This window comes from Diabrotica virgifera, chromosome 4, assembly GCF_917563875.1.
Source record: "Diabrotica virgifera virgifera chromosome 4, PGI_DIABVI_V3a".
Classification (NCBI taxonomy): domain Eukaryota; kingdom Metazoa; phylum Arthropoda; class Insecta; order Coleoptera; family Chrysomelidae; genus Diabrotica; species Diabrotica virgifera.
Window position 1 is genome coordinate 117,672,986 of NC_065446.1, and position 16,403 is coordinate 117,689,388.

At 35.5% G+C, this 16,403-nt stretch overlaps 1 protein-coding gene across 1 annotated transcript in view; it reads left to right on the forward strand.

The window, feature by feature from the left end:
* The window catches only part of LOC114334177 (cystathionine beta-synthase), a 65,131-nt gene that overhangs the window by 44,308 nt on the left and 4,420 nt on the right, over nucleotides 1-16,403 (forward strand). The window contains exons 8-9 of the mRNA XM_050648379.1: nucleotides 14,852-14,986; nucleotides 16,070-16,257. Coding sequence (XP_050504336.1) covers nucleotides 14,852-14,986; nucleotides 16,070-16,257 — 323 coding nt within the window. The remainder of the gene's footprint in view (nucleotides 1-14,851; nucleotides 14,987-16,069; nucleotides 16,258-16,403) is intronic.

Below are 16,403 nucleotides of genomic sequence, written 5' to 3' on the forward strand. Positions count from 1 at the left end.
ATAAAATAAGTACACGCGTGGCGTACTTTATTAGGCCAGGGTAATAAGACAAAAATATACCCTGTTCGTGACACTTCAGCAGCCAGGATACTGAAGCGTTTTTTCGACAAGTAATACCTATGAGAACAAATTGTAACTATTTCCTGCGTAGGATCTGGCGGCCATTTTTATTTATAAACAATTAACTGTCAAAGAATGGCATTTTTCCCTTTTTGTTCAAGTCAATGGAAAACAGTGAAACTTATGATGTTTTTAGTACAAATATCTTTGAGATGATGGAAAAAGCTTTAAAATGACATATTAAAAAGTTTGATATACTCATTTATTGTTAATATAATTGCGAAAAAGGCCGGAATTGCAAAAAAAAATATTTTCGCAATAGCTGTTGTAAAAATTAGTGTACAGGTTTGAAATTTTTGTCAATTGAGGGTTCTTTGGTGCTTAATATGTGAAAAAAAATTTCAAAGTGATTCATTCAATTGTTTAAATTTTATTCGAATTGTTTATATTAGAGAGCATTTTTTTTGCAATAACATAAGTCAGAAAAAAATGACGTTAGAACCATTCCACAGGTGACAAATGGAAGAGCATGAGCTATATTTTCAAATTGATTTAAAAAAAGCGAATAAAAAGTGCATTTATTAATAATAAATAATTATGCAAAAGTATCGCAAATCTTTCCTTATAAAACTTTTGAATAACTTTTTCCAACAAAATTAACTTTTTACCCTGTTTTAAGTGCACAACTATCAAGTAATGTTATTTATATCATAATTGATAAAAAATTGTAACAAATATATATAATTTCTTATATAAAAAAATAAAAACTTTATAAAGAGAGATTTACGATACTTTTGCATAATTATTTATTACTAATAAATGCATTTTTTATTAGCTTTTTTTAAACCAAGTTGAAAATATAGCTCATGCTCTTTCATTTGACATCTGTGGAATGGTTTTAACGTCATTTTTTTCTGACTTATGTTATTGCAAAAAAAATGCTCTCTGGGATAAACAATTTGAATAAAATTTAAACAATTGAATGAAGCGCTTTGAAATGTTTATCACATATTAAGCACCAAAGAACCCTTATATGACAAAAATTTCAAAGCTGTACACTAATTTTTACAATAGATATTGCCAAATTATTTTTTTTTGCAATTCCGAACCTTTTTCGCAATTATATTAACAATAAATGAGTATATCAAACTTTGTAATGCGTCATTTTAAAGATTTTTCCATAATCTCAAAGATATTTGTACTAAAAAAACCATAAGTTTCACTGTTTTCCATTGATTTGAAAAAAAAAAGGGAAAAATGTCATTTTTTGACAATTAATTATTTATAAATAAAAATGGCCGCCAGATCCTACGCAGGAAATAGTTACAATTTGCTCTTATAGGTATTACCTGTCGAAAAAACGCTTCAGTACCCTGGCTGCTCGAGTGTCATGGAAAAAACCTTATTACCCTGGACTATATACACCATAAGAGAATACACTTCAAAACAGCGGATTTGTTTATTTTTTTTTTTTTTGAAAAAATACACTTAGTTGTTTGTTATAAACCTTATTCGGCATCAGCGAATGCTTTGAGTTCCTTCTCAGTAAGTCGATTGGGATTTCTAACTGGAATCTGATCCATTGAAAAATAAATATTACCAATAAAAAATTTTTTATGTACATAAGAAAAAGTATTGTTTATATAAAAATAGTATATTAAGTATGGAGAACGGTAAGGATTTTATACCGATCGAAGACAATTGTTTGGAGGAGGAGCGGAGCGACGACTCCAATTATTGTCTGAGATCGGTTACCCTTAACGTTCGACATGCTTATAACGTTTTTTGCACGATTGATACCATTATAAATTATAAAATTAAACATTTTCGTCATATTGACTAGTTTCATTCATTTTATCAAGATAGATACTTTGGTTGTTAGGTAGTAACTAGGGTGCATAACAACAATGGAGAATTGAGTTTTTATTTAGTTGTCAATAATTTTAAGTACAATTTTGATTATTATAAATTAAAATATGAGCGAAAGTGAATTTGAAGAAATTGAACGGGCTTGGGAAGAAGGGTGTTCCGCAATTATTCCCGAAAAATCCAAAATCCGTTATCAAAATACCTACCAAAGTTTTAAAAAATGGTGCGAAGGCAAGAATTTAAGAATCGAAGAAAAGACTCTATTGGCATATTTGGCTCTCTATTGATCGCGTATTTGAAGAGAAAAAATGTTGGATACTACTAATGTATGCGATTCTGCAGCAGTTTCTGTTAGAAGTGAAACCACAGCCCAAACAAATGGGATTTCATTAAATAATTTAACAAATTGTACCATAAGTTTCAATATTAATAAATAATTCGTTAGTTTTCTTTATTCTTTCAAAAAATAAATTAAAATTAAGAGATTTTTTAACTCGACGGTAAGTGAATTACTTACCGTCGAGTTGGAGTACTTACCGTCGAGTTGGATTACTTACCGTCGAGTTGGATTACTTACCGTCGAGTTGCTAGTAAATGTCACCTACTGACGTAAAATCTGTCACGGTAAACAGTCAAAAATGATCAGTCGTGCAAAAAATATATTTTGTGCCATAATGACTAAAAAATAATTGAAAGATGTACTTGGATTACTACAATTGTGGCGTATTTTGTACACCACCTGAAACAACAAATAATAAACTGGTAATTACGATCTTCTCAGAACGCCGATCTAACGAAACTAAAACCAATTGTAAAGCACATTCCAGTGATAGGTTAGATCAGAGGTTCCCAACCAGTGTGCCGCGGCACTCTGGTGTGCCATGAAGTCCCTGCAGGTGTGCCGCGAAATTTGATTATACTCACTATCATTATAGAGATTATTTACCCAAGTGTGCCGTGGCTGAACCAATTTTTAAGTTAGTGTGCCTCACGCTAAAAAAGCTTGGAAACCGCTGGGTTAGATCGATAAACAGGGTCAAAAATTGAATTTTCAAATATATTTCCAGTAGAATTATTATATCTGGTGTACAAAATACGCCAGCGCGTGTAGTTAATAAATAATTAATAAAATTCCTTTATTCAATTTTAAAAATATTGTTTTAATACAGTGACGAGCGCGCCAATAACCGGCAAAATAACCCAAAAGATGGACAACATAATGCGTTGTGAAATAAAAAGAGATGAAACTAGTAGAGGTGGGAAATTATCAGTATAAACCTATAAAACATGACCACTAGTTTCCCACCTTTAGACGTTAGCTTTTTTTTCGTTTCGACTGACACAAATAAACGTCAAAATATGACAAAGTAGTAGCTGAATATTTTTTGCCTGAGGGAATTTGAAAACTGTGTCTGTTGTTTTCTACCAATTTTGAAAAAATGTGAAAACGTTGAATTATCCACATCTGTCCGTCCGTGAACACAACTCCTCCGTCATTATAAGAGGTAGAATAACAAATGAGGTGTCGAATGAAAGCTCATAATTCAAGGATGGTACTAAAGGTGAGAAATTTGACCTAAGACTTCCGGTTTTAGAAATGCAACCGGACGTGCTGTTTTAAAGTCACCGGAATAGTAGAAGTGATATATGACGACGCGCCTTAGCAACACGATAACAAATATATACTTCCGGTTTCATGACTGTCTGTCCGTCCGTAAACACAACTCCTCGGTCATTATACCAGCTAGAATAACAAATGATGTGTCGAATGAAAGCTTATAATCCAAGGATGGCACTAAAGGTGAGAAATATGACCTAGGACTTCCGGTTTTAGAAATGCAACTGGAAGTACTCTTTTTAAAGTCACCGGAATGATACAAGCGATATATTTTCGATGTGCCTTAGCAAAACGAGAACAAATATACACTTCCGGTTTCATGACTGTCCGTCCGTCCGCGAATATAACTCCTCCGTTATTAATACAGATAGAATGACAAATGAGGTGTCGAATGAAAGGTTATAAACCAAGGATGGTATTAAATATGATAAATTTGACCTCGGACTTCCGTTTTTAGAGTTACAACCGGAAGTACCGTTTTAAAGTCACCGAAATAGTATAAGCAATATTATTCGACTTGCCTTAGCTAGATGAGAACAAATGTATACTTTTGGTTTTTATATCATTTTCGGTTAAAAAGTTCTAACCGGAAATGCCATATTACAGTTGCAGAAATAGTACATGTGACATATCAATCGAAGCGTATTGAAAAGTCGAGTTTGAATCTTTAGAGTTCCGATTTTGAAGTCGGACTCAAGTCCGACTCAAAGTCGGACAGTAAAAATGACTCAAAATTAGTGAAGTCGTGTATCAATCAATGCAAAGTTACTCGAAGAGTTCAAATTTCGACTTACGGTTCTACTTGGGTGAAAACCTAGGACTTACGAAGTCCAATTACTTGTTTAATTTTTAAATTAGTTTTTTAATAAAAATATTTCAAAAATTAAAGTAAAATTACTAACCCATTAATCTTAATCTTTGTTTTTGATTTATTTATGGACAGCCCTTGCTTCCAAACTCACTCGTTCTATTCGTTCTAACAGCTTCGTCAAAATTATTTAAAATTAAAAAAATATTAGTGTCACGTTAACGTCATACGTATGACTAAAGTCAACTAGCTCTTAGCTAACGTCTAAAGATGGGAATCTATCGTAAGTGGCAATGTTTTATAGGTTAATACCGATAATTTCCCACCTCTACTTGTTTAGGCAATACGTAAAGTATCCTTAACAATAGTAACCTATACTTATTGTACGGTTATAGAGTATATTCCCATAGGTAAGCTGGTTAAGAGTAGATAACGATTTTTCATATGTAATTTAAAGTATTATCTGCATAAATGGCACAAAGAATATTTGCTACGAGAGGTATATGGTTCAAAATGCATACAGTATCACGACTAATAAGTTATGTTCACATACATGTAGAGTACTTACAGTTTTATTCCTTGATGACGTGTCACATCAGAGCTCTGATTGAATTCCATAATCCATTTGGTTCATTTGTAAGGCACTCACTAATACGCTAAATAAATCATCGTCGATAATACTGAGCAGATTGAATTATCTGAGCGGTATAAAACGATAGCAAAAAAAGCCGGTAAAATGCGGCCTTTTTACGAATAGCGGGAGCGTCGATAGATTAGAGATGATTCTCGTTAGGAAGCTTTTGACGATCTGCCCCGGCGAGGGGTTCAAATGCGAGTCTCAACAATAACCTGGAGTTTCCAGAAAGGTTACATAAATACTACTTGAATTTTAAGTAATCAGTAGTACAGGGGCGTAACTAATTATTTTAGTGAGCCGTGTATAATATATTTATTGTACATATTGCCGGGGGCGACTAGCGAGAGAGATGGCCTATATCACCTCGAAGAGAGGGGATTGGCAAAGATGTGCACAACGATAAGAAATGTTTGAAGAAATTAGAGTTTATATACACAAGGGGTAACAACGATAAAATGGAGGAAAACGATAAGTTTTCCCCCTAGGGATAGATTTTAATCTTCCAGGGGAATCACAGCGATTTTCGTAATACCACGAAGAAAATCACCGTGAGTAGTGTGAATCTTGACAGTACGAACTAGACCATCCTTACCAGGCAATACATCTATTACCCTGGCAGTTGGCCATAAGAGTGGAGGAGTACCATCCTCCTTCAACAGAACCAAATCCCCGATCTTGACAGGGTCAGTAGGGTCGGTCCATTTATTTCTTTGCTGCAGGAGGCAAAGATAGTCTTTTTTCCACAATTTCCAAAATTGCTGTTGAATTTTACTAATACGCTGAAAAAGATTCAACCTATTTTCAGGTATCTCTGAAACACTTGGTTCAGGGGGCGCGGTTAAACTTCTTTGAACTAAGAAGTGAGCTGGAGATAGGAAAGCGAAGTCATTGGCGTCAGACGACATCCTAGTGATGGGTCTCGAATTTAGAATAGCCTCGATTTGGCATAATACTGTGTTAAACACTTCAAAGGTGAAGTGGGAATTTCCTATAATTCGATAGAGGTGATACTTCACACTCTTTATTCCTACCTCATGGAGGCCGAATTGATGGGGGTTGCGGGGAACACCCATCTTGAAAGTTATGGAGTTTTGAGTACAGAATTCCTTAATCTGTTCCGAATTATTTTGATTTAAGAAAAAATCATAGAATTCGCGCATTTCATTTTTTGCCCCATGGAAATTTGTGGCATTGTCGCTCCAAATAATACTGGGCGTGGATCTTCTGGCAATAAACCTTTTCAGAGTAAGAATATAGGCTTCTGCGCTTAATCCTGTGACGAGTTCGATATGAACACATTTAGTGCTCATGCAAATGAAATAGGCTACGTATGCTTTGTAAAGCGGTGCCTTCCTCAAATGTGAGGACTTAATTAAGAAGAACCCCCCATAGTCCACTGAGACGACTTGGAAGGGTCTAGTGGGGAGTACACGATCGGGATGCATATCTGCCATCTGTTGAACAGAATTGGGTGTCATGAATCGGAAACAGTTTACACACTTACGAATTAAGCGTTTAATCTGTCTTAATCCGTCAATTGGCCAGTACTTCATTTTGACATACGAAAGTACTGTTTGCGCGCCTGAATGTAATAACTTATGATGAGCTTGAGTCAAGATTAGTTCTACAACTCGACATTTAGAAGGAAGTAGAATGGGGTGTTTTTGATTATACGATATGGGGGCGTGTCGGAGACGTCCTCCCACACGAATCAGCCCATCATTATGTTGTAGGAAGGGGTTGAGTTTACGAATGGCTTTATTGGTCACGAGTTTAGCATTTTTCAATTCAAGAATCTCTTTTTTAAAGTAGATACTTTGGATATACCTGATGATCGCGTGATCAGCGATCTCCATTTCGGGTGGCGTCAATATATCCGTATCTCGTGGAGAGTTATTTATTTTCTTTTTAATATTACTGATGAATCTAAAAAGATAAGCGACAATTCTTTGAATTTTACGAAAAGAAGAAGATTTAGCGAATAGATTTTCAAAGGTGTCGTTGAGTTCGTGATTTGTTGCTATGTTTGAGACAACTAACTTCCTTAATTCAGGAAGATCATCCTGAAAATGAGGAATTTGATGAAGAGAAAAATCGATGGGATTGTCTCTAATAAAGCTAGGTCCGCATAACCAGTCTTCGGTGGTCTGGGGATTATCAAAGACATTTATCCCTCTGGAAGCGGGGGTCAGCGATGTTTTCGTGACTTCTGACGAAATGGAAATCACAAGGAAAAGTTTCCAACAAGGAATTGACCTTTTGAATTCTGTTTTGTACAAAAATGTTCCAAATGTGTTTTTTAGAAAGTATCCAAGACAAGGCAATTGTAGAGTCAGCAAAGAGATGAGATGAAGATATACTCAAATTTTTCTTGAAGATGTGAAAAAGTCTATGAGCCAGAGTGACTCCCAACACTATTCCACAAAGTTCCAATTTGGGGATGGTGAGTTTATTTTTTAGCGGAGAAATTTTGTTTTTAGAAGCGATAAGCCGCGACGATACAGAAAAGTCTGAGTATGTCGCTTTGAGATACACACAAGTGCTGTATATTTTTTCCGATGCGTCGGTGAAAATAATTAATTGAACATCAACAACTTTCTTTTGTAAAAGTAAGCATCGAGGTACCTTGACCTCTTCTATAGTTTTGAATGTCGATAAGAGGTTTTGCCAATTTTTCATAATGATGGGTGAGTCAATGGGTTGATCCCAGTCCAATTTCTGGGACCATATTTCCTGTATCAAGAGCTTAGCGTTCACAAGGACAGGGGATAACCATCCTAGCGGGTCATACAAAGTAGCAATGTAGGAGAGAATAGTACGTTTAGTAACAACATTAGCCAATTTGAAGATAGGAGTTTTAAACGAAAAGTGGTCGCGTTCTGAATCCCAGAATATGCCTAAGACTTTATCAGATCCCGTGAAGTTAAGACTGACTTCAGAGACGGGATTTAAATTGTGTTGAGACAGAAATTCTGAAGAACTGCAGTTCCACTTGTGGAGGAGGAAACCATGGGTTTCTAGCAAAGAAGTTAATTGTTCGAAAAGACAACTTAATTCATGAAGACTGTCAGCACCGCTGATCAGGTCATCCATATAGATAGATTCTTGCAGAACACTAGTAGCAAGTTCGTGGGTATGTTTGTTGTTGTCAGCGATGTGCTTGATAACTCTTTGAGCGATAAATGGGCTACTTGGGAGCCCGAAGGGTAATCTTTGAAATTGATAGCACCGTAAAGGCTGCTGAATATTGTCCCTAAAGAGAAAATTTAACAGAAATGTTTCAGTGGGACAAATGGCGATTTGTAGGAACATAGCCTTGATGTCGCCTACTAGTGCGAATTTAAACTGACGAAACTTAGCGAGAATGTCAAAAAGTTCATGTTGGACGACATAACCTTTGTCTATGACGTCACTGAGGGAGATTCCCGTAGACGATTTATTGTTTGGATCGAAAACTATACGAGTGGAAGTAGTAGAGTTGGATTTGAAAACGGGAAAGTGAGGGAGAAAGTAATTAGGTTTACCTGAGTCATTTAGCATTTTTAACGGCACTTGAATTATTTGTCCGTTATTGAGATATTCCGATATAATGTCCTGATATTTTTCCAATAAATCAGGGTTGAGTTGAAAACGTTTCTCGAGACTGAGAAAACGTCTTTTTGCCGAGAGAAACGAATTTCCCATGTCTATATCTTCGATAGGGAGTTTGAGATTGAGTGTGGACTCATATCGTCCATTGGGGAGAACATTAACATGTTTTACAAAATTAATTTCAGCGGGGTGATCATTAATGAGATCGGTGTTCTGAGGAGCGGCTTCTTCCAGCTCCCAGAATTTTTGTAAATGATCGGATAGTTCCTCGTTGGACACTACCGGCTCATTTACGGCGGAAGGAGTGTTATGAGAACAACAAGTAACGAGAGAGTTTGAATAAAATTCCAAAGCCTTTTTAGTATTTTTCGACTTAAGAGCAAAGTCTGGAACTGACCCTGATATCGTGTACCCGAGTAGAGTGCGTTGAAGAACGGGAAGACCTTTTCCCAAACGAATTATTTCAGGTTGAATGATATCGTTATACAGGTCTGCACCGAGCAGGATACCAATTGGGGATGTTACATGGAACATCGGATCACCTAATGGTATCTCTGAGGGTATGTTTAGTTTGCTCGCCGAAATAGAAATTTGAGGAAGCGGATTTGTTATCTTTGGGAGTACAGAGCACGAGATGTCAAAAGGAACGTCGTTAGCGACAGCGAAAATTGTTGTATCTACAATAGATTGAGACGAGGATGAGGTGGAGTTAATTCCATTGATCCGTAATTTTCCATCTCTAGTGGTGAGTGACAGTTCCTTTACGAGGTCAGCACTAATAAATGAAACCTGTGAGGCCGAGTCTAAGAGTGCCTTTGCGAAGACCCTCTTGCCGCTAGGAGCGACAAGATAGACCTGGAGTGTGCTTAATAACACCAAATGATTATCAAGCGAGGCTGCAGATAGAGCCATTGAATGTGGAGTCGAATTTTGAAGATTAACTTCCGTTTCAGGAGCTCTAACATGTGAGGGCCCCTGTTGTGAATTACCCTGTGTATGGGAGTTATTTGAGATAGCGGTTTTATTATGATTATTTGAGTTGTGTTGGCCAACAGCCGCGGAAGGGTTACTATGACCCGTTTTGTCGAAATGGAGCAACGTGTGATGACGAGATTTACAAACTATGCAAGAGAATTTGGATTTACACTGATCGAGCATGTGAGACCCAAGACAATTAATACAAAATTTATTTTGTTTGACAAAACTAAAACGTTCTTTAGAATTCAACTGCTTGAACTGAGGACAAGAGTAGATCGAGTGAGAGTCGTTGCAATAGGAACATTTCTTAGGACCTAAGCGAGGCGAAAGGTTACTGGTAGAAGTGTCTGAGGCTAGGTGTAAAGAGTGTCTGGAAGTAGTAGTCGATTTTGGTTTTGATTGAGATTGAATATTCTCAAGATGAACAACGCGTGTCTCGATTTCCCCTAGAAAATGGACAAAATCAGGGGTAGCTTGGCTACCACCGGATTGGAACTCAAGAGCCCTAATGGTAGGTGCGTCGAGTTTCTGAGTAGCGATATGTATGAGAAGTAAATGCAAGAGATCTGAAGGGGGCCTATTCAAGTTCAATAGGGCCTTGAAATTATTTGACATGACCGTATGAAAATTTCTTAATTGTGAGTGATTTGCGTTTCCAGAAATAGGAGGCGCATCAAGAATTTGAGAGATGAGAGTTTTGATAAGCGATTTAGAGTTGGCGTACCTTTGTGTCAGGTTATCCCGGGCTATTTTGTAATTGTCACCTGTGAGTGGGATATGCTCGAGAAGCGTCAAAGGCTCGGAAGTTAGAAAACTTTTGAGGTAAATGAGTTTTTCCAGATCACTTAATGTAGTATCAGATCCTATTATTGTATCAAAGGTCTCAATGAATGAATTGTATTCAGTAACTAAGCCACTAAATGGTTTTAACTGAATACGAGGGAGGTTTACTGTTCGTTGCCTAGCCATAGACTGTGAGGTTAGAGAAGAATTAGGGTCAAATTGGAGGGAGGGGGTAGCAGTCACATTAGAACTTTCAATGACCTCTAACCTTTCTTCCAATAGAGAAATTGTATCCAAATATTTATCAAAAACCACAGAGGAATCAGTAGAGGGGGTAGGTTCCTCGGGGATCGTCTCCAGCACATTTTGAGCATCGCGGAAAAGTCCGTAAGAATGTTTGAGTTGTGAAATTATTTCACGAATTTTATATTTGTTTAGAGAATTAAGAGTTGTGGGAACCGAATCAGCCAACTTGGTTATATCAAGTTTTGCGGTGAGCCTCTGTCGGTTATATTTTGATCGGTCAGCCATGTTGCGAGAATGTGAGATTAGATAGATTATTTGCAAATGTCTAAACCTATAAATCGATGCGAAAATGAGAGAATATGTACAATATATTATATATTACACGTTTAATAGTGTGAGATTGGCTTAATAGTATCACCCTGTATGAGCGCAGATTAGTATATGAAATGCAAAACTATAAAATTTCAAAATATATGCAATTTTCCAAAATGGGTATTTTTCAGCAAGTGTGAGACACCCTTAACAAGTATTTAAATTAATTAAATTGAAGGAAAAAACAATTATTTATTTTCTATAGTTTTCTAGAAGTGTAAAATGAGCTTAAGCGAAGCTAAATGTAGCAAAAACTTACAATTTATGCAAGAAAACAAAATTATTTTTAATAATTTTTGTAACCTGTGAACCAGGCTTAATCGGATTCAAAATTATAAATTTAATTTAAATCAAAAGGTTGAACAAACAATGTTAAAATTATAACACCCGTACTATCAGCCAAGAAATGAGTACACTTTTTGTATACTATAAACAGAAAAATATATTTACGAAAATAAAATAATGTAATATATGCAAATATTTTTTCATACAAACAAAACGACTCCTTTATTTGAACAAAGCAAGTAGTTTCTGAAATTGCACGTGTAGACCGGGCTTAACAACCTACCAGCTATTGTAGAGACGTGCTGGGTTAAATACTGAGAATTTGAGTGCAGAAAGAGAGGAATATTTTATTTTTGTGCCGGGGCGGCGTGGCTTGGAAATTTCCAAATGCAACAGAAAGACACTATAAATGAAAAACCGTTATTCTCAGAATAGAGATTATCAAAATATGCAAATACGAAGGACCTTGAGGATTTAATTAATAAATAATTAATATGATACGGCTCGATGGAACAGAAATGTTTAGGCAATACGTAAAGTATCCTTAACAATAGTAACCTATACTTATTGTACGGTTATAGAGTATATTCCCATAGGTAAGCTGGTTAAGAGTAGATAACGATTTTTCATATGTAATTTAAAGTATTATCTGCATAAATGGCACAAAGAATATTTGCTACGAGAGGTATATGGTTCAAAATGCATACAGTATCACGACTAATAAGTTATGTTCACATACATGTAGAGTACTTACAGTTTTATTCCTTGATGACGTGTCACATCAGAGCTCTGATTGAATTCCATAATCCATTTGGTTCATTTGTAAGGCACTCACTAATACGCTAAATAAATCATCGTCGATAATACTGAGCAGATTGAATTATCTGAGCGGTATAAAACGATAGCAAAAAAAGCCGGTAAAATGCGGCCTTTTTACGAATAGCGGGAGCGTCGATAGATTAGAGATGATTCTCGTTAGGAAGCTTTTGACGATCTGCCCCGGCGAGGGGTTCAAATGCGAGTCTCAACAATAACCTGGAGTTTCCAGAAAGGTTACATAAATACTACTTGAATTTTAAGTAATCAGTAGTACAGGGGCGTAACTAATTATTTTAGTGAGCCGTGTATAATATATTTATTGTACACTACTATTTTCATCTCTTTTTATATCACAACGCATTATGTTGTCCATCTTTTGCGTTATTTTGCTGGTTATTAGGGCGCTCATCACTGTATAACGTACGTAGGTAGTAGGTATATAATTTATTTAAAATATAGATACATAATAAAATTATCCGGGACATAAGAAAATAAAATTACATTTATTAAACGTCATTGAATGTTTATATATCGACAAATGGCCCGGATAGACTGCGTGACTTATCGCATTAGGCTTTTATAAGATTAGATAATATGAAAAATGGGGAAAGATCACGGTTATTAGACTTTATTACGGTTGCCTTGACCGACGGTGGTGGGGAGACTTATATTTTTGACTTTACGTCACAAGAGTTCACATTCCCATATTTTTAAATGATTTTCGATCATTGAATGTGTGTTATTGTGTATATATGTGTATTATTTGTGTTATTATGAAATAATAAGACAAATAGTACACATTTTATCTTATACCGGGTGGTGAAAAAGGGCCATAGGAAACTCAATGTAAAATTCTAAATTGTTGAATTCCTGCTTCCCTAAATATTTTACATCAAAAGTCATGAGAGAATACTTGTAGAGAATTAAAATCTGTATTAAAATCAAAAGTTAAAATTGTTCTACGATTTAAATGCATTCCAAAATTTTGAAAAATATGATACATTTGCCACAATAGGTATGCGTGTAAAAGTTAGGCCACACGTTACTATTTAACTGACAGTGCTCACACCATTGACTGAATAAAAAATCTTTATTATTAATACTTTCTCCGCAACTGAGGGTATCTTATCAACTGTATTGTTTTTAAACAATAGATGATAAAATAAAAATATTGACAGTTCAAAAATGTGAACATTATTGCATTGTGTGTGGCCTAAGTTTGGGCTGAAAACTAAAATGTATCACTTTTTTACAAAATTTTTTAATATGTTCAATTACGTAGACCAATTTTAACAGTTGTTTTCAATACAGATTTCAATCCTCTACAAATAGTTTCTAATGTCTTTTGAAGTAAAATAATTAGGGAAGCTGGAATTCAACAGTTTAGAATTTTACATTGAGTTAATGCAAAATTTTGACGCATGTCAAAATTCTCAATGTGTTTTAATTGTATTCATTTTTTTCGAATCCTGAGAAAACTAATAAATATTTTTGAAAAATTTAAACTCAGAATGAAAGACTACATTATTACCGAGGGCCGAAAGTCCCTGAAAACTTCTATAATGTTTATTTTAATAAGTTACAGGGCTGAAAATAAAAGAGAAGTGTGATATTTAATTTCAAATATTTCATTCAATAGAAACTGCTTGTTTATTCTAAGGGGCTTTCCGCCCTCGGTAATAATGTAATCTTTCATCCTGCGTTTAAATTTTTCTAAAATACTTGGTTTTCTCAGGATTCGAAAAAAATCATATTACGATTCAAATGACAGTACACTCTCGTGACGTAATCGCACCCTTAATGTTCATTGGTTAGTCGATTTAGGCAACCGTAGTAATGTCTAAGAACCGTGGGGAAAGATGAAGTGAATGTTGATCACGATTAAAGTAAACTGTAAACTCAAGGCTTAGGCCGTCCGCACATGGGTCGATCGAAGACACGTCTCGAAATTCGCGCGTCTTGCTCGTCTTGTACGAACCCTGCGACACAAGCGATTGCCCTCCGCACACTAGTCGATTCTGTTTTTATAAATTAACGCATTTTTAATATAGTAACCAAAACGACTGTTTCGATATGTGAAAAGTACGGTATTATTACATTTTTATACAGATGAGAGTATTTTTCTACTTCCTCAACGAATTTTATAATAAACACCTAGAAACAGAAGTTCAATGTTTTCAGAATTTTACATTATAAACAATATATGTATTTCCACAAAGCTAATAGTACTACAATCAACGAACATAACATTCACCGATCTTTAAAAAGACTAAAATTTAATTTAGGTCAAAAATCAACAAAACGAAGTAAACAAATAAAATAATGACTGTAAACGTGCGTCTCACTCGAACTTTCTCGTGCGCTTCAGATCGCACGAAACGAGAGTCGTACAAGACGAGGAGATTTGCAATCCTAAACGCTCCGTGTACGGAGCTCAATGCCATAACGAAGGAACTTAAGTGACAGGGAGAGATCTACGCTATTGGAATCGAGTCGATTACTTCGAGCGTCGCTCCATGTGCGGACGGCCTTAGTCAAGCCATCTGGCGATACTAGGAATCTATTCCACTAATGCATCAACCGTTTACCCATCTAAACCGCTATTATTTTGTACTGTGCGTTGAGTATAACGTGACACAAATTGAACATAGGCGGTTGGGTTTCGATTCAATTCGAGTCTCTTACTATCCTCCGACACGTGTTTCTGGGTCTACCCGTTATCAAAGAGGTCTACCCGTTATCATTAATTTTTGTTAATTTTGTTTTTAAAGTCAATAAATTTTAGGTGGTGGGACAAAAATATTTTGGAGCTAGATCTGCCTACATTGCACGTAGCTACTGAGAGTATGACTTGCGAAAGGATTTTAAATATGATGAAAAAGGCTGGGATAGATCAAACACCTGTCGTTGATAGTGCAGGGTAAGTTTTTTGCTTCTTTTTGGATTAACAGACCGGATTATACAAACAATAGAAACAAAGTGACTAAGACATAATTCTATGGGGAAACTCGTCCTATGCATATAAGGTTTTTATTCTACAGAAATCAGCAATTCTAATTATTGATTCAGCAAAATACCAATACAGCTGTAAACCTTGATTCAAAAAATATGGTATTCGCCCATTACCTTCATTATATATTTGAAAGTTTGTTAACTATTCATAATAATTTGCAGCAAATCAAAACACATGCTGATCAACACCAGTATAATGCAAGAAATAAAAGTAATATCATTATACCATGTTCCAGACTCTGTGTCACACAGCCTAATACAGTAGTCTTCTTTTTCTTTATGTATCGTCTACCAATCGGAGGTTGGATATCAACTTCCCTGTCTTTACTCTATCTACCGCTGCTCTAAAGGGTTATATCGAACTGCATTTAAACCAGTCCTTTAAAATTTCAACCATGACATTCTCCTTCTTCCTATATTCCTTCCTCCTCTTATTTTTCCCTTAATTATCAATTCATATTGCTTTTGGCTTATCAGCATCCATTTTGTCTTCATGAAGTTGAGGTTCAGGCCGTAGTCCTCGCTGACTGCATTAACCCTTTCCATTGCCTGTTGTAATTTATCTATGCTAATTGACATGATCACCGTATCATCGGCATGTCTTATGTTGTTCGTTAACTCTCCGTGTATTTTTATGCCCTCTGTCGCATTTCCCATACATTCCATACATTTTTTAAATATTTCCTTGGAGTGAATATTGAAGGGACGTGGGGAAAAGATACACTCCCTGTCGGACACCTCTTTTGATCTCCACTTTTTCAGTAAGTTCACTGCCTATTTTTGCTCTTGCTGTTTGATCCCAGTATAGGTTTGCCACATTCCGAATATCTTTGTCGTCAAAACCTGTCGTTTGTAGGATATCTATTAGTTGTTCATGATTGACATGGTCAAATGCTTTCCTGAAATCTACAAAGCTTACTGCTGATTATGACAATTTAAAACATATTGAGTGTGCTTTATGCACACCTATTAATTTTTCTTAAATTTTTAGAAATATGGTGGGGATGTTAACGTTACAGAATTTGATGCAGGGCCTACTTAGAGGTACCATAAAATCTAACGAAACGGTGGAACGATGTGTGGTGCGAATTTATCCTAAAGTTCAAAAAACAGCAAGCATCGGTCTTATCTCAAGAATTTTGGAAAAAGAATCTTATGTTGTAGTTCTCGATTCCAAAGGTAAGTAAATCAGTAAAATATTTTTGTATATAAAATCAAAATTCATTATTTGAGTGTTATCATATTTGGAGATTGTTTTCTGTGCATAATCGGGCCAGTATGCGCGCACTATTACGTTTTCATTTATTCAAATATTTATTCAAATA